Source organism: Drosophila virilis, chromosome X (genome assembly GCF_030788295.1).
Source record: "Drosophila virilis strain 15010-1051.87 chromosome X, Dvir_AGI_RSII-ME, whole genome shotgun sequence".
NCBI lineage: Eukaryota > Metazoa > Arthropoda > Insecta > Diptera > Drosophilidae > Drosophila > Drosophila virilis.
The window spans coordinates 19,625,631-19,649,405 of NC_091543.1; the positions used below are offsets into that span (position 1 = coordinate 19,625,631).

General features: G+C 39.7%; 1 protein-coding gene and 1 long non-coding RNA gene across 3 annotated transcripts in view; one reads left to right on the plus strand and one right to left on the minus strand.

Annotated features, from left to right (window-relative positions):
* Positions 1-23,463, plus strand: part of SPR (Sex peptide receptor) — a 54,483-nt gene extending 31,020 nt beyond the window's left edge. The window contains exons 3-6 of the mRNA XM_002055659.4: positions 10,046-10,905; positions 14,118-14,248; positions 16,705-16,766; positions 20,920-23,463. Of these exons, the coding sequence (XP_002055695.1) occupies positions 10,329-10,905; positions 14,118-14,248; positions 16,705-16,766; positions 20,920-21,649 (1,500 nt within the window). The 5' untranslated portion in view covers positions 10,046-10,328 and the 3' untranslated portion in view covers positions 21,650-23,463. The remainder of the gene's footprint in view (positions 1-10,045; positions 10,906-14,117; positions 14,249-16,704; positions 16,767-20,919) is intronic.
* Positions 1-23,775, minus strand: part of LOC116652011 (uncharacterized) — a 132,692-nt gene that overhangs the window by 38,963 nt on the left and 69,954 nt on the right. The gene's annotated exons all lie outside the window — the stretch shown is intronic.

Consider the following 23,775-nt stretch of genomic DNA (forward strand, 5'->3'; position numbering starts at 1 on the left):
GAGAAGACTTTTAAGTTCCATTATTGCTTTAATATAACGAATATGAGATTGAAGAGTGTAAATATTACCCCCATCTAGTGATTCGTATATTCGTATATGTATATGCCGTATGTTCCAACTCGTGCAACTTTCACTGATATCTCACGTTGTGACGTTCGGCTACATTTCAATCACAGTGGGCCATAAATATCAGCAGACAGCAGCTGGCAAATGCCTCGGCTCATATCAGTAGCTTGTCACATTAGACATACAGATATGTGTCTGTGTTTTTATTTTTATTTTTATTTATTTCGTGTAGCTGCTTTTGTTGATGTTGTTGTTGCTCTGACATGTCGTTGATGGACACGATTTGTTATTAAATTTGCGGCGCTGTACGCCTAATGACGTCCTAAGCGTTAATAAAGCCACTCAGACGAACGCTGACCACGGGGCAGATTGGCTGGCCAAGTGGCCCATAAGAACTCAGCCGATTTAATATTAATATAAATGCCGGCGATTTGAGAAATGTGCGCAATTGTATCAAATGCCTGAGGTAGTTTTTAATGCCAACTAGAAGCCCACTTCTGACCACTTGGCCCACTTTGGCTACTCACATTCAGGCGCCAGAGGTAGGCCAATGGCAGGCAGTCCTCTTTGCGGCAAGTTAAATGCCGCGTTAAATCGAACAGGTGACAACAACCACCGAACAGGCAATTGCCAATTGGCAAGTCAGCCAAGTGCCGCTTTGAGCCATAAAACGGAACGAAAGCCAAGCACTTGGAGCCTGCAACACAATGCCGCAAGACTATTACTATTTGGGCTGCCAAGCCAGTTTACAGCACATTGAACATAGTCTGGGGCCAATGTTTCTGGCCAGCACAATCACCTGTAGACAACGCCCCACACCAGGGAAGACCCTTTAGTCGACGCCCTGTCGCACTGCTAGCAGCAACCAGGCAATATTCTTTCAGCTGACCTCGACTGAGCTGAACGTTGAATGCAACGCGCGCTCCTTACCCTTCCTTGCACCGACTTTCTATTTATACATCGAACAATGCAGTAAATACAATACTATGGTGCATTCAACACTGGCAAGAGAACTCCTGTCTTATAAGTAAGAATGCTCTAGTCGAGAGTTCCCGACTAAAAGATACCCTATTTAGAGTGTCTTTTCAAACATTTCCACTAACAAAAAGGCGTATTTACTGTAGTCCCTGCTTCTCACGAGAAGGATTTACCCTGATCTTACCCCTGATTTTTCCACTAAATCAAGTTGAAAGATTTGTTTCTCCAAAGATAGCCCATTTCAAATCATGTCTTTGTTACTGAGTATTTAAAAGGCCATAAATTTGCTGAAATGGTTTTAAGCATGTGCCGATTGTTATCATAGAAAGTCAGCCTAAGCAACTTTCTGTGGTTTATAAGCAAAATTTCAGTTAAGCAAAAGTTGAGAGCAACTTAAATTACGGTTTTGTTTGATTTGTTGATTACTTAATCAGGATGTTGTATGCCAAAAATTGTCTGATAACCGCATCCCTTAGGCAACTCTTAAAAGGTCAGAGTATATTGTGGGGCCAGTTTCTGAACATCATATCCACACTTGGGTCTCAACTTGGGTTTGGGGCAATTGCGAAGCTCTTCAAGTCTAGATTTTTATAGTCACAAGAATTTGCCAACATCTTTGCCACAAATTGTTGCTTGACGCGCCGCAAATGAAATTGTTTTTCAACATATTTTTGCCCATACATAAGTACACCTATCTATACATGTGTGCACATGTTGTGACTGTGTATACATGTGTGTGCTTGAATCGCTTTTAAGCGTATATTTTCTGAGCCATGTGCTTGGGCTGTTTAAATTTGTTTAAATCTTGCGGACATTTTCTTGCTATGCCTACATTTTTTGCTTTATAGAGTATGCTACATATATTTAAACTAAGAATGGAATTAGGGAACCTGCTGACCAATAAAAATAAAGCAATGACTGTTGGTGTAAGGATTATATTTTGAGCTTGATCCAGTTAAGAATTTGGCTGGGAATGCTTTTTATTATTTCACAGCTTGTATAAACTAATAACAGGATATCTATGCGTTAAGTCTTGCAGGCATATTGACTTTTGTTTTATTTTGAAGAATTCATTTTCCCTTTTGTACGTTGTCTAGTCTTTTATTGTCTGTATGCTTCGTCAGGGGCCCCAACACTTTAGTCATTTTTGAGTTGAGGCAAGCGTCTAGGCTGCTCGACCTATCTTTTTCGCCAATGTCTTGTGTATGTATGAGTAGCTAGAGTATTTTCAACAAACATTTGCCAAATTGTTATAGAAAAAATGTATTTGTGTGCGGGTGTGCGTGTGAGTGTGTGTGTGTGTGTGTCTGTGTGTGTGTACGCATACAAGTTGGTCGAGAAACTTGAACACAACATATGTTAACGACGCGATTGCCTTTGGTTGCTGCTGGATCTTTGCTTCTTATTTGACAGCGTAGCCAGCACGTGCCGCCAGCTTCTCTAACGGCGACACACACATATGAATGTATGCATATATATATATATATATATGTATAAAGTATGTGTATGCCAGACAGCGTGCCAGTGTACTGTTACATAAGAAGCAGGCTGGAAAACTGGTTAGGAGCACCGAAATCAAAATGCTCTTTAATAAAGATTTTGTTGAGATAAGTCTTTTTACAAATTTATGTCTTGTGCTTTTGTTTTTATGTAATATATCTTACTCGATGCTATTAAACGGGCTTTCCCGGGGTCATGTGAATTTCTACCCATTTCTTGTTCTTGGCAAAATCAAAATTCAACCTAACAAATTTCCACCTATAGCTGTGGATTGATCGCAATTATAGAAAGACGCATCAAATTTCTTATTGTATAAATCTTTAAAATATGAGTTCAAGGTCGATTCAAAAGATTTAATCAACTTAATTTAATTGGAGAGCTTTGAAAATAGGTTGGAAGATGGATTAATCTGTGAAAAACTCAAATTATTGGTTCCTTTTCGTTTAGTTCGGAATCAAATTTGTATGTGTTAAATATTTAAATACATATATATACTTTATTGAACATATATAGATCCTATGTTCATTTTCATATTTGCATTTTGTAATGCTCTGATTCCGTAAGTGCATCAGATCTAAATTCTCGCATGTTGTCTCTTATCTCGCGACATGCCCATTCGCCCCACTGTGAACGCGTTGCGCGTGTGTGCCGTATTTTATTATTCTCAAGCGAAATAGATTTATAAATCCAGCAAATTGCGTTTAGCTGCATTACCCATTAGCCGCCCACCCTGCACCCTACACCGCCCCCCGCCCCATTTTTTGTCAGCTTATAATTTTGTTTTGTGACTGAACAGAATTTAATGCGGCGACGGATTAAATACTAAAACGTGATGCACGCTTCGCCTTGACCACCACGCTTCTCACTTTCTCGCTGTCTGTCTGTCTGTCGGCCTGTGTATCAGTCCATCTGCCTGTCTGTCGGCCATTTGCATATTTTGCTGCACTAACTGTTACTGTTACGGTAAACGTAATGCTTAGCTTTGCAATGGCGCCCGCTTTGCTATGTTAATCGCGCGACGTTTTAAAATAACAAACCTGCATTGCAAAGACACGTAAATCCACACACACACACATACACACACACACATACATTCACACTTACACACAAACACACACACACACACACACACCTGTTTTTCATTTAGTTTGTTGAACTCGCTTTATGTGGCGCGCTAAGTTGAACGAACATTTTGGACTTCATTTCCGGCGCTCCTTTTACCTTAACTGACTTATCCCCATCCTACTGCTGCAGGGTCGCCCTCCATTTGCTATCTCTGGCTTTGCCTGGCATTTCAATTGAATTGCTAATGCGGCGAGTGAAAGTTGCGAAATGGTAGTGCAGCTACTTAAATGTTGCAGTTACAGCTACCTTTCAACCCCTCTATCATGGCCAAACCCCAATGAAAAACTAGAATGGATGGCATAACAGAGCTCTCTATATAATCTTTTGTGATAAATTTAGTTCCCTCAGTTTTCTCATAGTGCGCAATAGTTTGCAGCATGATTTCTTTTGAGCTGTCTGACCTCTTAAAAGTTTTGCCATTTGTCAGACAACTAATGAAAAAATACTTACAATCAAGCGTAATTTGAAGTACTCGTACTCTAGAAGAGGTGAAGCAACTGCAAGGAATGCGAAAGCTTGTGGAATTAAAGGTACATACTTTGACTGATTTCAATTTTGACTAAATTATTTGGTTATTGTTAAAGCCAACGTTAAGTGTTAGAGGATTTGCAAACCACGCAAGCAAAAAGTTAAGCAAAGTTAAAGTTAATGACGTAAATTTAAGTCAATTTTTCATACCCTGAAACCATTAAAAATGGGTATAAGGGTATATTTTGTGCAAAATCCAAATGTATGTAACAGTCAGAAGGAAGTATCTCCGACCCCATATGGTATATACATTCTTGATCAGCATCAATAGCCGAGTCGATCTAGCCATGTCCGTCTGTTTTTTAAATCGTTTAACTTACAAAGTGAGCTTAAATGCCAAAATAAAGTATATTGTCATAGTAATACAAATAAACAAGTTACGGTTTGAGGCATTTTCGAAACCCTTAATATAATTCGCAAGTTAAAAAACAAGCAAAAATAAAAATTTAATAAATAGAAAGCTGCTCGTGTTTTCACAACATATTTCAGAGCTTATGTTAATAATAAATAAACGAACAACTATATAGGGGCGCCCATTCAAATGCTTATTGGCATTGCAGCGTACAGAAGAGTTGGCACATTCGGATGGTCAATCTTTTTATTTGGCTGGGCCACGCGAGTGCGCCGCGATGTAGGCAACGTTTGCGTGCGGCAAGCTTGGCGTCTGGCAGAAGCAATTTGTATAGCGGCTTATCACTTATCTGGAGGAGAGGGTTAGGCTAAGCGTGGCGGTTGGTGGTTTGAGGGTTTAAGATATTCGATAGCAATGAGAACGATGACGACGTCGGCGTCGGCGTCGGCATCGGCATTGGCATTGGCGTCTAGAGCAGTCAGAGTCGGGGTCGGAGGTTACACTCTGGATTTGCCCATTAAAGTGAAAGCGAAAAGCGTCAGCGATGCGTTTAGGGCGGCAAGCGAAAACTTTTTTCGTGGCAAGGGCACGCGCGCTGAGCGTGAGTCTTGGGCGGGTGGAGTTGGGGCATTGCTGCTATTCAGACAGTTGTTCCCATTGTTCTTGTTGTTGCTGTTGTTGGTCTAGCTTTTTATTTTAATTCCCAAATCGAAAAAGTTTGCCATTGCGATTACACTAAAACTCTAAACGCTCTAAGCGACCCGGCCCAGATTCTGCAAACGAATCTGAGCGCCTTTTAATGTTGGCCCTTCTGCCGGTGGGCGTGGCCGTGTGACTGCCATGTATGTTACTACTAATTCGGCATGTCTGGGAAGTTTCCTTAACCGGGCCCCCAGCTACGCTCCACGTCGAAGCTCATTTTGTATGCCTAACTGTGAGCCGCAACCCAGGCATGGGGAATTCGTTAGAGTTTTCTTTTTTGGGGGAGCTTGCTAGTGGGTGTGGATTAACTGAATGGCTGACTGGCAATAAGCATGCAGCATTAAACGATTACAAATGATTAAGTCAACAACTTGGCGTAAAATTTGTTCGGCATCGTGTTCGCATATCTAGACAGAATGGGGCATACATTAAATGCAATTTTTTTGGCCTTATCTCTACGCATGTATCTGCAGCACTGACACAACCAGATGAAGACAACTACCAACTACTCGCAGCAGTTTTGCGTACCCTCCCAGAACCGCCCGATCTGAGCCGTCCGACCTGGCTATGCAAACAGAATGAAAATTAACCGCATTCAATTCCCCAAGTGGGCCAAGTACATTTTCATCGTTTTCATTTATTATTTAGGGAATTAATTATGTGCTCTGCTTGACATACGAGAGAGCCTCCCCATCCCCATCCCTAACCATCCCCTTCTCTCAGTGCCAGAATCTGGCACATACGCGTAGCTGCATGGCGTGCCCGCCGGCTGTGAAATTTATTCATTGAACCACAATAACGCGAGGGATTGAAATTTATGTTTAAAGTCTTCACAGTGGCGAAAACGGCGAATAACGCGCACTTAAGCCATTCAACGACCACTGTCCAAAGTTGGCAGACAGACCAGCCATCCTCGGCCTTTCCTTCCAACCAACCCGTCTCATTATTTAAAGTTGGAGTCTGCGAAGTGTCTGAAGCCGCTGTCGCTCTTTCAAAAAGTACAATTAAGCCGCGTATACCCTACAGGAGGGTATAACGGAATTTGCTATCAACGGATTTTTTAGAGAATTAATAAATACTTTTGTACTTTGATTCATATGAATGCAGTTAAATCTAGTCGAATCATATTAACGGCATGAATCTCCGCAATTATAAATATCTATACACTTACAAATGTATATAGGTATTTCTTTATTGAATCGAGTCCTGGAGAGTCTAGCCGTGCAAGTCATTCAAAATTTCAGAACCTGAACAACGAACATCCGGATTTAAATGTCTACGTAACATAAACTTACATTATTATATACACAATTTTAATATATTTTAACTTTCTATAACTATAATATATTTATTAACTTTTCTCACTTTCAAAAATTGCTCAGATAAGATAATTATTGCATAAAAAACTATGTACGTGTATCAAGTGTATTCCATCTTCGGCAATTCAATGTAAAAAGTTTTCACTTGTTTCCATTTTTATGTTGTCCTCGCATTTGTCCTCGTCCCAGTTGATCTAGTTTCAGTTGGCGCTTGTTTTGCTCTGCCGGAATGAAAACAAGCGTTTCAAACTGAGCGGCAAGAGGGCGTTGCATATAGTGTTAGCTAAACAAAGTTCAATAATAACGACATAGACATACTCTACACTCAGACAGTCGAAGCGGCAATTAGGGAGTCTACAGCATCAATTGCCATTCATGCGAATATATGTTGCAGGAAATGACTCTGATGTTAATAAATATTAAATGAGAATTGAATATGTAGTTGCCTATTTGGTATCAAACGCTGTTGGCGCCATAATACACCCTATTAGACAGCCAATATTATAGAGCATAGAAGCCAAGTATTGGAAATTCAGTCATTCATTCATTTGAGCACGTTGCAAACTGAATGCCAAATGTCCTTCAGGCCTTTTCTTTTTGCATTTAAGCCTGTATCAGAGGCACTTTAATGGCACTTTTAGTTTCACTAATCGCTTTATGATGATGTCTTCACTATGGCACTGTTTGTGTCCGTGTGTGTGCGTCTATGTGCCTTTATGGTGTCTGCACATCAGTGTGAATGTGGAGCAGGTGGTCTAGTTCTTAGGCGTCTGTTAGAAGCCGCGTCTGAATGGCTAACAGCTGTGTACTAGTTAAAGTTTTTGTATGAAAACAACTCACGTAGTTGTTGATCAAACACGATGCTGCAGGAGGATAAGAGGCTAATGGCTGGTTTATGTTGACTGCAAATAAAAATGACGCGCACAGTAATAAAAATCAAAAGCAAGCGACGTCAATTATTGATTGAGTCGTAGTTTTGGCATTTGCTGTTACTTAGAGAATATAGTTTCTGTCACAGTAAATGGCTTCCTTATTCTCAATTCCACAAAAGTTTATAATTAGCTGCCACTATTTATAATCATGCAAAGCCAAACACATTTTAATGGACGAATAAGTGAGGCAATTATTATATACAATTGCATTCGATTGCATGTCATCAAGTGTAACCAGGTGGGCAGCAAACGGACTTGCAAATGACCAAAAAAGTAAACATAGCCATCGCTTAGCTGACAAACAGTCAGGCTGTCTGTTAGTTAAGACTGTCTATTAAGCTAACTGGCAATTGAATTCCATTGGAATTCCCAGCTAACAAACTGTTTTAAATTTTTTAAGGCCAATTAAGGCGATTCTCTGCTCGAGAGTCGCCGACCACAACAATGTGGCGGGCAGGCGCTGCACGGATTTGGCATATTTGCGCCAAGGCTCGCGGTTGCTAGAAATTTCGTTGGACAGTCTTGACCAGGGAGGGGGCAGAAGGCAGCAGTTGGTTAGAAAATTGCCCGATGGTTGTGCTGTATCTGTGTGCTCAGTGGATTGACGGCCTAATCGAATAGCCATCGACTGGCTGCCGCAAAATCATTTGCCAAGCTTGTTAAACACGCAAGTCTTTTGAATTCATAGTGCAGCTGTCAATTTTAAACCTTATGGCCCTAAAAAGGCTATTATCAATGGAATAGCTGATTAGCTCCGCCAATGAACTATGCGGTGATACACTGAGCATTATATGTGTACAAGTCCTGCAGGACATGCATGCGCGAAAGAGATCAGAAAGAGTTTCGAGCGTTTTGCAATCAAAACTATATGTCATTAGCATATCTATATATGAAATAGATTCCTAAGTAACTTTCATTGGAATCCCATTTGGGGAGTTTCCCTTCAAGTTTTAGTCTGAATTCTTTTTGTTATGCAAAGCTCACTTGGCTTTAATTATTAGAGCTACTTTTATACACATTGTTCACTAACTTCTTTTATCAGTACATATGCTATTAATATCCAATAGCATATTAATTTATATTGCACATATAATTATTTTTGTGTTTTACATACTTAATGATAAAATAAATAAAGAAATAGTGATTGTCTATAAGCCCAACATTGTGTTTTCAACAAAAAGAAATTAAAGTGAATTTCTTTTGTTGCTGACCCGATTTCGATACCAGATGGCAATTAAATATTGTTGAGCGGGCAGCATGGCGTATGCGTAATATTTATCATTCTGTTATCAGCGGACAACCAAATCGCATTACGCATGTACGACATGGCATGGAAAGTATCTTTGAAATATGCCAATGCCTTTAAGGCCGTATTCAATTTTGTTTTCAGCCTCGCAACTTTCCGCCCCACCCGTTCCTTCAAAGCCCCAGGCATGCCATGCTGATTGCCAAACCCAGTCGCCAGTCTGTTTCGGTTCTTTTATGTGGGTTAATGTGACCATGACAAAACTTGACTATAAAACGCTCTCAACTCTGTGTGTGTGCGGCTGTGTGGCGTTGGTGAGCCATTTCGATTGCGAAAAATAAAGCCATTAAAAAACATAAACATACGAAATGCTCGCTTTCAGTAGTTAAGCAGTGTCTGTCAGCCGGACAGAGATCACAATGAAAATAATGCGTGAGAAGTCAGAGGAATGCAATAATATTTACGATTTAAGTTGCGGATTACATTAAGCATTAAATGGGGCAGAACTTCATTTTGAATGGAAATCGTTATATATCTGCAGCTTGTTGCATTCAATGGGTTAAGCGGAACGTTTATGTCTACTTTGATAGATCCTTAATCCTTTGATTTCGCTATAACAACAACTATAAATAAAAACAAATTGGCTGTACCATTATTAACATAAACCAAATTTTGATATTATGATTATGGTGTGGCGCATAAGCAAAAATAATGTTCCGCATTAATGGCAGGGTCTAAAACCCAACGAAGGAATGTAATGTATGTATGTAGTTAAAAAGCAAGGCAAGATCAGATACGTAAATTGAAAATCAAGATAAATAGATAAACAGCAATAGTGATTGAATGGAAGCTACTTGGTTCTCAAAACCAATTTGGCATATAAGTCCTTGCAAAACATCTTATATGTTGACAGACGTGACCAGGTCGACACGCCTGCTCACATATCCCTTGTTTTGGTGCGGGATATAATAAAAATAAATTGCGGTTGCTCTGGCAATGTCCGTACAAATAACTCATAAGTTTTGAAAATATTTTAGCAGAAACATCAGCAATTAAAGTGAGCTACAAAAAAAATGCTTATTGCCTTGGCAGGGCATATTTGCGCCCAAGCCCATTATTATGGCCTCGATGGGAAAAGTTTGCGCTTGAAAGGGTCATTACATAAGAAGAAGCAGAGTTGCCAGTTAGGCAATAGTACACAAGACACATATAGATACATAAGTACATGTAAAACTTTCGACATCGAGTTTTATTTGTGAAAAGTATTTCCAACTAAAATTGACTTCTTTCTTTGCAGACTAAGTAAAAAAAAAAAAAAAAAACCGACAAGAGGAAAGGAAAACCAACATAAAAAGATGAAAGCAGCTTTGCTAAATTCTCTGAATGCAGCAAAGACAGCAACAACAAATACAGTAAAAAGCCCAAAAGTTGAACACCCAAACAATCTGTAAACTAAGGGAAATCAGCCAGCCTAGGCGCATTCCCAACCTCAATTTACAATTCTCAATCAAAAACGCCAAGAGAATTTTTAAGGCGAGCCATTGACAGCAGCTGGTTGCATTTGACATGAAGGCCAACACATGGCCAGGAGCGTCGATCAAAGTCTTCTAATTGAACTAGAGGAAGTGTCAACCTTGACCGCCGCAGCGACAGCCGTAGCCAAATCATCCAGCATGGATAACAATACAGTCTATTCGTACGATATATCCATAACGGACGTGCTCTATCAATGGAGCGCAGCGGCCAGCGGTGCACGTGCCATTGCCCAGTCGGCAGCATCTGGCCCATTGCCCACAGCATCCGTTGCCGCCGTGGCAGAACGTTTGCCAGAGCTTGTCGGCTCAATGCTGGAGACACGCGCCTCCCAGGCCAGCCTCAATGAATCACAATTTCTGCTGGTGGACTATGCGAACAGTATGAACGACAGCCTCGACTATGCCTCCTATCAGCAACAGCTGGGCAGCAGCGAGTGTCGTCAAATGGACGGCAATATGAGCTATTGGAATCTCACCTGCGATTCACCATTGGACTACGCACTGCCGCTTTACGGCTACTGCATGCCCTTCCTGCTCTTCATGACCATAATATCCAATTCGCTGATTGTGCTTGTGCTCAGCAAGAAAAGTATGGCAACGCCCACCAACTTTGTGCTAATGGGTAAGTGCCAAGCGTGGCGATTTATTATATATCATAAGGCTTAAGTGTACATCTGTAGACTACAGTATATCACAATACTCCTTAATTTTGCTGGTTTGCACTTTAAGTGTTAAGCCCATTTTATAAGTCATATAGAAGAATACGGAACTTAGAACACGGGACGAGCTGACAATCCTTTTGCAATAAACTTTATGAACCGACATAAGATTGCGATTGAATGCAGCATTAAAGTTTATCAATCTCAATTTATGTTTCTTAAGTAACAAATATAATCGCACGTAGGGCGTTCTTTTAACGTTTTATTTAATTTGCAGAGAAATCGAGACATTTTTGTGTAAACACATAAATTCATACACATGTACATACGTACATACCAACGCATTTACTGACATACATACATTCATATATAAATACATGCATTAACACATACATACATATATACACACATACACACACGCAAACATATACATGCATACATACTTACATACGTACATACATACATGCATGCATACATGCATACGTACATGCATGTAAATTAAATCTGCATTTGGCGAACAAGAAAATAACTCGGCCATGTCCGGCCATCACTTTTCCACATATTTTCCACCCGTGCCTAAATTTCCACTTAGCAGACTGGTTTCCGTAATCGCTGTAGAAACTTGTACAACACTAGCACCAATCTGTTATACTTTCCTAGAATATTTTTTTTTTAAGTATTTGATTAGGAGTGACAATTGCGCAACTTGAGCTGCTTAACTAAACGTTTCTTTAGATTCAGTTACCACCAAAGTATCGAAAATCGATAATTCTATTGCAAATGATTCGCTCGGTGCTGTTTTCAAGGACGAGGCCCAAAGCATCGCAATCGTTTTAAGTTCAGTCCACACAGCTAGCCCTTTTTCCCCAAACAATTTTATGATTATTACTTATTTTTTATTCCATGTCATTTAATCTGTGGAGTGCCCAGCTCTCCCTCCCTACCCCAATCCCCCTTCTCTGTCCCGGAACACGCACAGATCCATTTAATGCGTCACAATGTTAAATCAGGCAGAAGTTTTGCGAGATTTCAAAATAGCTGCCAATGTGCGTGCCAGGTTTTGCCCCAACACCGCTCTCACGCCTCCCCCCTTCACGACCCTCTATTACACTGAGTTGTGCCACGCGTTCCGCGTGCGGCAACTCCAAGTAATGCTGAGATATTCTAATAGCGTGTGTAATGCTAATGGCTGACTGACTATGCGGCTGGGATGCAGGGAGCTTGTACTTTGTGGCATTTGTCACTGATTTATGAAAAGTCGCTGACGATGGCAGTGGGTAGGGACTATGTACTGGCTGTAAGTGGCTTAAAGGCGCGATGTGAGGCAAAAAGGCTATCAGCCAGAGGATTGTGTCTCGGAGCCAGCCTAACTAAAGTGCACGACAGATAGCCCTCGCAGGCGATTCCGATATCCGGCTAGGGGCCTGTCAATGCTATTTGTAGTCACAGATTATTTTAGTCCAATAACTTTTCAAGTAGAAATATGGGAGCTGAGCGTAAGACAATGTAAGCTACAAAGTATCGCTCATAAGCAACGAGATGACAGTTTGAGGCAATTTTCAGCAAGCATTTCATAACGGACAACTGACAACTGTGGCATGCCACGCCACGCTGCTTGTCAATGGGTTAATCTCATTCAATGCGTGTCGAAGAAGGCGACGTTGGTGGGGGTGGTATGTTGTCCTCTGCAGGAGACGGCTAATCGCATTTGGCTGCCGGCAATGGTGACAAGCACGAGGCGAGCTAAGCGACAATAAATGACAGCAGTCCGAACATGAAGTGAACTTTGACTTAAGCAAGCAAAAGCAAGCAACAAGAACAACTACAGTTGACTGAAACTGAACACGAAACCCCCATGGGGCAAAGGTCGGGACAGCGGTTACCCAGCAGAATAGTGGGAGACACTCAGGCAGTCGGTAGTTCAAGTGGCAACCGATTTTGTCGTTGTGCCGTTCCCCTTCTCGTCTCGTTACACGAGGCGTATGATGAACTTGAACTTTAATGCAGCAACCAAGTAGAATGTAATACAAATAAAAACACAAAGTTGATTAGCTCTTGTTGCCACTGCTGCTGTTGCCGCTGCCAGTGCTGCTGCTGCTAGAGTGGCTGCAACTAATTAAAGTATCTATTTATTTAATTGACTCTTTTAAAACACTCAGCTTCAACAACTGGGAACAAGTTAGTTGGCCATTCCCTTATTGAATTAAAGATTCAACTTGGCCAGCCGCTCGTCTCTCTCGCTTTACTGGCATGGAAAAATATTTCATTTTTCAGGACAGAACTCGCGGTAATTAGCCGATATATCAAATGAGGTAGCAGGGCGATATTCGCACCCGCAATGTAAACAACTTATTTAGCAAGGACTGCAACAATGAAGCTGTGTTTGTTTTTGCCAAACAGCTTTGTTCATTGGCCAGATTTAACAAGCAGACAGATGACTGTCAACTATTATAAATGGGAATCTACTACTATCATGAGCATAAGACAACAAAATCTGGTATTTGACAGCTTATGCTAAAATTGCCAAGAACATGCAAGAATTATCGCTTCATTTTGTTGACTTGTTTATAGCTTAACATATGTTTTATCAGCTATTTTTATTTTCAGACTGACTTCTTTCGAGCAATTGTCAAAACATGACATTAAAAACTTACTTTGCAGTCCATTCAGTGCGCGATAAGTTTGACAGTTGGCAGCTTCAGTAAAGTTAGAATTTTATAGGTGAAGTGTTGCAATATAAAATACAATGTCCTTTAGTTCTATCTATATCCTAAAGCTATGATAATAGTACATTTTCTTTTAATTTGGCCTTGGAAAAAGAGTCACATTCGCAAAAGCCTTTTAAGTGTTGGAAACTACAGTCATTTTATATATGAACTATTGCATAACAAAACACAATGACATTTAATTTTGTTTGTATACTTATCTTAACCTAATAGCTTATACTTCTCACCTATAAATAATTATAAATGAAACCAAATGCCTTTTTGAAGTGTGTTTTAAATTGTTGGCTTAACTGCAAGCCGGGCCTTTGTAAAGGGGCCAAACTAGCAAAAACCAAATTTGTTTTAAAGCCCTACGATGAGTTGGTCATCGCCATCAATCCCCCCAGTCTAATCCAATTTGTCACATTGTTTGTTGTTTCTCTAACACTTCCCTCTCTCTCTCTTTTCAGGCATGGCCATATGCGATCTGCTGACGGTTGTATTCCCCGCGCCCGGCCTCTGGTATATGTATACATTTGGTAATCATTATAAGCCCATGCATCCGGTCTCCATGTGTCTGGCCTACAGCATTTTCAATGAGGTAAACAACAAAATAATGCAAACCAAACCGCAACCACAACCACAACATGACACTGCACTACAAAAAAACTAATACGCGGATAGGTAGTGTTGTTTACTGCAAAAGAAGCAGCAACAGAAGCAGAAGCAGCCTATTTTAATTGTTTGGGCAAGTTCAAGAGGGTCCTGCTTGGCATTGGAGTTGAGTATGTATTGTTTGCTTTTGGCCCTGGGCAAACAACTACTCTAGGACTCAAATTTAGCTCTATGTGGGGCAAGGTGGATACGTGGGTGAGATAAAGACGGGTTGGCGGAGGGAATATTGTAGACGCTCATTGACCTAAATAAAATGCTTGGCTGCAAGTTGGCATCCTTTGTCTCTGCCGCTGCCGCTGCTGATGCTGCTGCTGCTGCTGCTGCTGATGTATGACGCGTTAGCATGTCGGGTCCTGAGGCACAGTTATTGTAGCCTCTACCCTGGGCTGTATCGTTATCGTTATCGTTATCGTTATCGCGTTTGCTGCTACGTTACGTTTGCACTTTGTGTGTCATTTCTGTCAGCATAATGAAAGGCAAAACTTTTATGAAGGCGCAAGTTGTGTCTAGCTTCCACAGTTGCATGTTGCTAGCTGCCACAAAAACTGAGTGCCAAATAGGGGGTACCAGGCACCCGAATTACCGACTCGTACAACATATTCGTACAAAACATTCGTTCATTCAATTCATTCATTCGTTTTCTCATTCGTTCACTTTGCTCACACTTACTTATTTAATCGTGCGCTTTCTACATTATTATGGCCCAAAACTCCCCTCTTCCTCCCCTCCACCGGCTGGGGCACAAATTCGCTGTCCGTTGTCGCACGTTTGCCTTGATTAATCAACATTTTCAATTTATGGCACTCGTTTAGAACAGCAGCAACAGAGAAGAGGTGTGTCGCGGCTCGAGCCTGGGGCCGGGCCGGGGTTGGGGCTGAGAGATGCCAAAAGATGGTGGCATAAAGCAAAACTGTTTACTCACTTCAATGGAGTAGTGTCGAGCTGATAAAATGTGCCCCATTGTTGTCGCCGTTGTTGTTGGCTTTGATGTTGCTGTTATTGTTGCCGCTACGTGCTGTGACCGGGCTCCCAGGGGATTTGTACCAGCTAAATTCCACGCTGTGCCCCGTATTGTAACAAGGGAATGGGCACTAACGGACCGGAGTAGGTTGAGTTAAGCATTCGGATGGAGTCTCTAAATGTGTCTCTGGCTATCTGCGTATGACGGCCATAAAATTCAACTCACATACAAAGGGCTGTAATAACCGCCAGGCGACCATTGCAACTGAAGTTGAAGATTTCGTTACATTTCCCTCGAAATTTATATGCCGCTCGCAAGTCCTGAAAGTCTTGGGCGGCGCGTTTAATGGCCATGTTAATGTGTTAGCCGTGCCGTGTCTAGAGTGGTGCTCCTTCTGTTTAACAAGGAAACTTGCTATCACTCTTAGCTGGAATAATAACATCAGCATTATCAGCAACAACAACAAAAACATCATTACCAACGACAATAACAACCACAATTATGAAACAACTATCTAAGCCCCTAGTCTGGCACTGGGTTGGGTGCTTCTTGTAACTGCAGCTGTGCCTCTTGTCAGAGCTGTCAGATAAATTCCCATAAATCGGATTAGCCCACAGTTTGCTGCACAAATGTAGTTGGTATTGCACTGTGGGCGTAACGTGTTCCACAGCATGTAAGCTGCAAGTGAATTAAATAACAGCAGAATTATTTGAACTGAACTTCTACGAAAGACACAAGGGATTGCGGTAGAGCGGAGTTGAGAGCTGTTGCGGGTTGCAGCTGCAATCCTTTAAGCATTATACCACATGATGCATAAATGCCGCATGACTGACGAGTTTCGCATTTTGCAAATTTTAAAATGCTCCACAAAAAAGATTCATAAAATAGACTTAATTATGCTGAAGCTGGCAACACTTTATGAAAAATACCCTTTAGGTTATGTGGATTAGATTTTTTTTATACTAAAGCTTTATTTTCTACTAATTGCTGCATTGGTGACATATTAAATAGTAGACAGAGATAATAAGGATTTGCAGGCCTTAAAAGGAAAAGGAAATACATTTGCGATCGATCATCCCAAAGGCAGCTATTAAATAACGTGATGCGATCAGGCCGACTTCATTTAAGAAAAATACGAACTGAGTGAATTGATTGTATAAACTACTGATGCAAGTCAAGGATATATATAATTCTGGACTTGGAGATGTCTTCTTCTATGCGATAATCCATTTACAAGGTTATCCAAGTTAAAATATTGTGAGAAGCTAACGATACATTTATGTCTTCGAGTCTGTCAATTTGAGTCGACGCAATTAAAGGATTTGCCAAGTTGGACAAACACAAACGCAATAACACATTAACATTCAGACTTATATTTAACTTGATTAGTCTACGACTTATGTTCTTCTATCTTTTTACAGATTATGCCTGCTATGTGCCACACCATCTCTGTGTGGCTGACTCTGGCGCTAGCCGTGCAAAGGTAAATATGAAATAAACGCTTAAGCTCACATGTTTAAATATGAGTCATTATCTGGCTTAGACTTTGACTCTGACTCTGACTCTGACTGTAACGCAGACGCATACTCCTACTCGAACTGGGCTGAATGACAGCGAGAACTCTTGACGTGTTAATGGCATAATAAATCAGCTGTGGCTCAGTCGACCGCGTTGTCGTGTTGTCAATACACTCACAGCTGGCTTTGCCATACAAATTATGCGCACAAACAAAAAGTGAAGCCTCAGCCAGGACCTGTTTTTCGTCCAGTTAACGCCGCGTATGAGTAATGTGTGTGGAAATGGCCATGAACAAAACACATGCTCAAATATACACACATGTATGTGTATCAGTGTGTGCGTACGTGTTCGCTCAATCAATCGCAATTGTTTTACAAATCTCGTGTTGTCTTTCTCTTTGCGGCCCACTCAAACAAATGAAAGAGAAAGTATGTTGTTGTGCATGTGCAAAGTAAGAATTTCTTCAGAATAACATGCATACCCCTACGAAAAATATATATTTTTAAGCATGTCTTTGCTTCATGTGACTCAAAAAGCAAGGCCTATTGACGATGCACTGTGCCGAAAATACTTGACATGCGGCATTAATTAACTTTAAAAAGTATTTAAATTTAATTTTTTCTAGTTGTGGATAATGTGTGTCTTGAATATATACTGAGACTTTAAATTAATTAAAAAGCAAATATCTAATAATAAAAATAAAATACACTCTTTGATTAAATTGTGAATAAAGTCCCGCATCGCGCACCCACTGACAATGAGTTTTTTACAACAAAGTGTCAATTGGCCGCAGTCCTTAAATTCAAATTGTTTTTCTATAAAGCAATAAATAAACCTACCAACATTAAGGACCGCTCAGAGTGGGTCAATGCTGTAAATGTTTTATGTGTACATAAATATATGTATATATATGTACATAGGAAACCAAAAACAATATGAACAAGTAACAAGTCGGGAGTTCCCGACTAGGGTACACCCTGAACCCTCTTATTAAAACACCAATGGTGATAAAGATAAATTAAAATAAAAAAGTTCCCTTGGGCTTAAACTCATATATGTATATACATGTATACAGAAGTTCTTGGTATTTGGGCTAGCTACCGCAAGTTTCTTAACCGATCTTAACGAAATTTTCTACAGTGTACACGTGGACTACGGGGACCTACAGCTAATACAGCTAATATAGGTTTTAAGATCCTTGAATTCATACCTACGGACGGGCGGGGAGACAGACAGACGGACAGACAGACGGACATGGATAGATCGACTCGGCTGTTGATGCTGATGAAGAATATATATACCTTATGGGGTCGGAGATGCTTCCTTTTGCCTTGTACATACATTGCTACAAATACATTATAACCTTTTTACCCATTTTCAATGAGTTCAGGGTATAAAAACAATAAACTAATATGTATAAAATTGGCAACATAAATCGTGAATGTGTCGGTGTCTGCGCCCTCCGTTCCGCCCACCCCTGCCCTTTGTGGCTGCTCCTGTGAGTGGCAAATGTGTATAAAAATTCACATCTAAAAATTTTCAAGTAGTATAAAGCATGGGGCAAGGACCACTTGAAAGCTGGCGCATTGTTCTATTAACTCATGTGTGGGATCATAAATTTTATAGCTTGCAAATAAAAGAAAAAGGAAAAAAAAAAAACAAAGAAAAAATTGAAACACAAAAAAAAAAAAAAACAGGCTCTGAGCCGAAAAAAATTTCTATGAAAATAGTCATAAATATTTGTGCCATTATGCGACTTGGACCGATTCAAGTGGTCGCTGGATTGTAGTGTGTGTGTGTGTGTGAGAGAGGGTGTGTGTGTGTGTGCTACAAATAGCTAAATAATATGTTGTGGTGGCATGGGACACATTCAGCAGACATCCCTTTGCTCACATTTTCTAAAATGCGTTGAAAATTGCCGGAGGACAAATAGCGCGATAAAACAGTCAACGTTTATTGTTATTATTGCCTTTATTGTTGTTGTTGTTGATGTTGTCGTTGTTGTTGTTATTGTTGTTGTTGTTGTTGTCCTCCTGCTGCGTTCTTGTCAACTTATTGTGTTTCAAGTGATTTCATGGCAAGCAGAAGTAAAAGAATCGTACGTCAAAGTTGGACTCTGGTACAAACTGCAATACTTAACCGTGTGTGCGTCTGTGTAAGGGTGTGGGAGGGTGTATGTGTGTAAATAAAAACGTAAATATAAATATAAGAGAGAACAGCTACTTGCGTCTTGTCGAAATATACACATACCCTGCTAGAATATTAATTATTTCCGATCGATTTTCAATAAAGCGAAGCTCAAAAAATCTTGAAGCACACACAAATGTTTCATTTTCAACTGATAATAACTGATAATTACTATAGCAACCATAAGATATTATTCTATGATCCAGGTTACGTCTACATATTCATCGGCTACAATAGAACTAGATAGATAAAGTCTAGGCAGACAGACTCAGCTTCGGCGACATTTAACTTTCATAGTTAAATGGTATCTGCTACTATGCGGTACGCATTTTATGGGAAAATTTTAGTACCCCCTACAAGTGCACAATTAATAAATAATTAATGAATCTCTAATACAGCGGCAGTAGAAGCTGTGAGGGTGATCGAATCACAAATCCAATAAACTGGATTAAAACCACTTTTCAAGTATAATTTACTAATTAGTCATGCTGACTGAGTATGTGAATGAGTACTTTTGAGTAGCATTCATAAGCGAAATTAACGGTTGTGCAAAGTGTTGCCCAATTACCAAACGAGCGTAATGAATTAGCTGAATAATTGAATGACTATAAATAAATATCAGGCAGGCAAATTGTGCGAAAGGATATTTCCGAAAACCTTAGGCGAATTTTAAATACATTTGTGCTCAGACGTTTTGAAGAATATGCTAATTACTCATACTAATTATTTGGTTGGATGAATCGCGTATAATTTCTTGATTTATTATGCCGCATCGCTGATGAATGCTGGTTGCTTTTTATGGCAAATCAAGCAAATTGCAAGTGGCCAGGAACAAGCAGAACATAGACTTGGGTCAGCCTCATAAATGTTATTCATTCAATTATTAATATCAATTCCATTTGGGGCTAAGCGACTGGCAATCGCTTCGTCCTTTGTTTACGATTGCTTTCAACTTTAATGAAGTCCCCGCTTGACAAAGGTTCAATGAAAGATTGATTGAAAACCATTTTGAAGTGCCGGCGCGGCCAGGACGAGACAGGCCAGGCTAGGCTAGGACACGGCTTCAACTGTGGGCGTGCCGATAATTATGCGCATAAATTAGGCAGGGTAGAGCATTAAGACGACCAAGCAAAGAGTCTAGCAAAGCTGCGGGAGCTTAGCGCAAGCATGCTTTGTGGACCACAACTTTGGCTAGGGTATTTTGTTGGGAATTAGGGAGTTGCCTTCAAGTGCAAACTATGAAGCGGCGCAAAAGTCGCGTCCAAAAGTTTTGGCAAGCTACAAAACATGCGCGGCAACATCGTACCATATCCTGGCCAGATTGGGGCAGGGACCCCTTTCCACACAAATTAGTCAAATTACAAAAATTATGAAATTATAAAGCGCAAAGTTGATTAGCTTTCCTTCAGATTGGGCTTTGATTGCGTGTGGTCCTGGTTCACCTGGCAATCGCTGGCTAGCGACAGGTGACGAGATTGTCAACGCGTTGCTATCATAAATTGAGACCAGCAAAATTGTGTTATTCCATGGCCAGCCAGAGGCTATAACATTATATTAGGCGAATGCGCAAAGGCAACGTTGGCGTTTTTATGCCTTAACTCGGCTAACATTTCATGAATAAAATCCATTGCCAGACGTTCTAATGGCCGCCAAATAAATTCCAACTAGATGCATGAGACGCACAGAAATTCACATTAAAGATTTGACCATAGATTTAATAAATAAAATATAGTACACAGCTCTAAGCTCAGCACAACAGCAAGTTCTTTAACCCTCTATTGTTCGGCTGAACTTATTATGGTTATCACTCATTCATTTTTCGATAAGCTTATCGATATTGAAAAAATCATTGTTATATTGAACTCGAATAAATATGTTGAAACCTACACAGACAAGGACATTCAATGACACTGTAAACTTTTTAATTACAGGTACATTTACGTCTGTCATGCTCCGATGGCACGCACCTGGTGCACCATGCCGCGAGTAAGGCGTTGCACCTTCTACATAGCCCTGCTGGCGTTTTTGCACCAGCTGCCGCGCTTTTTCGATCGCACCTATATGCCCATGGAGATCGAGTGGAACGGCAACGAGACGGAGGTTTGCCATCTGGAGACATCGCTGTGGGTGCATGAGTACGTTGGCGTGGATCTCTATTACACCAGCTACTATCTATTCCGAGTACTATTTGTCAATCTGTTGCCGTGCATTATTCTGGTGACGCTCAACATTCTGCTGTTCGCTGCCTTGAGGCAGGCGCAGGAGCGGCGCAAGCTGCTGTTCCGCGAGAACCGTAAGAAGGAGTGCAAGAGGCTGAGGGATTCCAATTGCACCACTTTGATGCTGATTGTTGTCGTCTCGGTCTTTTTGATTGCTGAAATACCGATTGCCGTCGTTACCGCTATGCACATTGTTAGCTCGCTGATCATTGAATTCCTGGACTATGGTATTGCCAACATATTTATAATGCTGACCAATTTCTTTTTGGTGCTTAGCTATCCAATTAACTTTGGCATATATTGCGGCATGTCGCGACAGTTTCGCGAGACATTCAGGGAGATATTTATGGGGCGCGTCGCTGGTAAAAAGGAGAGCTCGTCCAAGTACTCTATTGTGAATGGCCCCCGCACCTGCACCAACACCAACGAGACTATCCTCTAGTAATTGGTGATGTTGGTGCCGCGGCGCGGCAGCAGCGACCAGCGTCGTGGCACCGCCGTATGCACCGCCGTTGCCGAGGGCTCCGCCGTGACCACGTCGGAGGCACAGGGCAAAGCGCCGCAGCATCAGCATCTGCAGTTGCATCATTACCATCATCATCATCATCATCGTCGGACAAGCAACATGGACATCATAACCGAGGAGCGCAATGTCTAAGGTTTACCCACATTAATTTGGCTCCGTGGGCGCAGGCGGTGCTCTCCATGGTAAAGATCATTTGGTAACTATATAAAAAAAATGTGCGAATTCTCTGGTTTCAAACCAACTAATTAAATGTTCCACTGAGTACGAAAAAAATTGAATAGCTATGAATTTCGATTTCTTAACCCTTTTGCCAAATAGAATATTTCATTGGCTAACACCTTTATGTCTGTGTGTGTACGTGTGATGGAATATACGACTTGATATCCAAATGCTATATACACTACTATTAATCTTTGATCCCAGATTATCAAACTTACGGTATTCATATACTAACCAAAATAAAAATAACTAAAAAATAAATCTAAAAACCATACAGATTTTAGATGTTCAATGTTTGTTCAAGTTCACTGATTAAAATGTTAAATACCTATTGAAATATGTGTATTTATGAATGTGTACCAAACTATAAAATATATATTACTAAATATTAAATATAATGAATCACAAGAATACGTTTGAAATTAGCATTAAAGTCTACTGAAACTTCAAGTTTATGGAGAGAAACTTGATTGGCTTACAATAAAAGAAAGAGATAAAAATGAATTAAATGGTTAAAGAATTGGCAAATTTGAAGTGATAGCTAACTTGAATAAATTATAAAATATACTTCTTATAAAATGATGTAGAAATAAAAGGGATGTTTAAAACTACAACTAAGCAAGCTCTGATAACCATATACAAGAATTAGTTATGTACGAATATATCTATACCTTATCAAAACAATTTTGAAATTCTTTTTAAAACTAAAAGAAAAATAAAATATATAAATAAAAATTTATTGAATACAAAATTAATTACAGGAACCGCATGGAATAGTGTAGTATGTATCCAACTAATAAATAAAGTAAAAATAAAAAGAAAGAAAGCAGAAACTGGCCTAAAAAATATTTATATAAATAAATATAGAAGATGCTAATCCAAAAAGTTTATTTTTGTGTGATTTTTGTGCGGCATTCGTAAAAGTTATTGTAAACAAAAAACCAATTAAACTTTAGCAATAAGCTGATTTTGTTTAAGTAAAAACTAATCGTAAGCTAAACAACAGACACCCAACGAAAATATATGAAACTCATTTAAATTTGTAAACCTTTTGAGCCCCAAAGTTTACGGATTTAAATGACAGGCAAATATTTTCAATAAGTAAAATCAATAACACGAATTTCAAGTTGACAAAGCAGCAGCAATAAGTTTCAATCTTTGGTGTTTGCAAGTAAAATAAATATATCCAAATATATATACACATATATGTATTTGAAAAAAAAAAAAACTGAAAATACATTCAATGATATTTAACAGTTTTAGGATTTTTTATGTAATATTTTTTTTTTGCCTAGATCCTAAGAATTATAGGCACATATACAAGTACTACATACATATACATATATAAATGTAAGTAATAAACCGAATCAATGTTGATATGTCTGTGTACAAGTATTTATTAAAAAAAAAAAAAAAAACAAAATGATACAAATTTCATGTTTAAATGTTTTAAATGGATGTCATTTAGTGGAATAAGAAAAAAGAAATATGAATAAACCAAAACTTCAAGTTTTCTGTCTGAATGGAAATAACTTTTACGCGTTACTTTATTTAATCTTGCCTTATTTTCAATTCTCATTTCAGCGAATATCATGCCAGAGATTCTTAAGTATTTTGGCGTCATTTTAAAATTTATCCCAGCCTAATATCTCGTGCTAACACTCGAGCGGACAATTCCTGATAGCTTTTGTTCAATTTGTAAATTTATGACCAATTCCTTATCGTAATAAAAATTAAATTGAATATGGATTTATAATAAATAATACAAAATTAATTAGCTAGCGAGAACATATTGACGCAGGTCATTATTGCAAAAACACTAA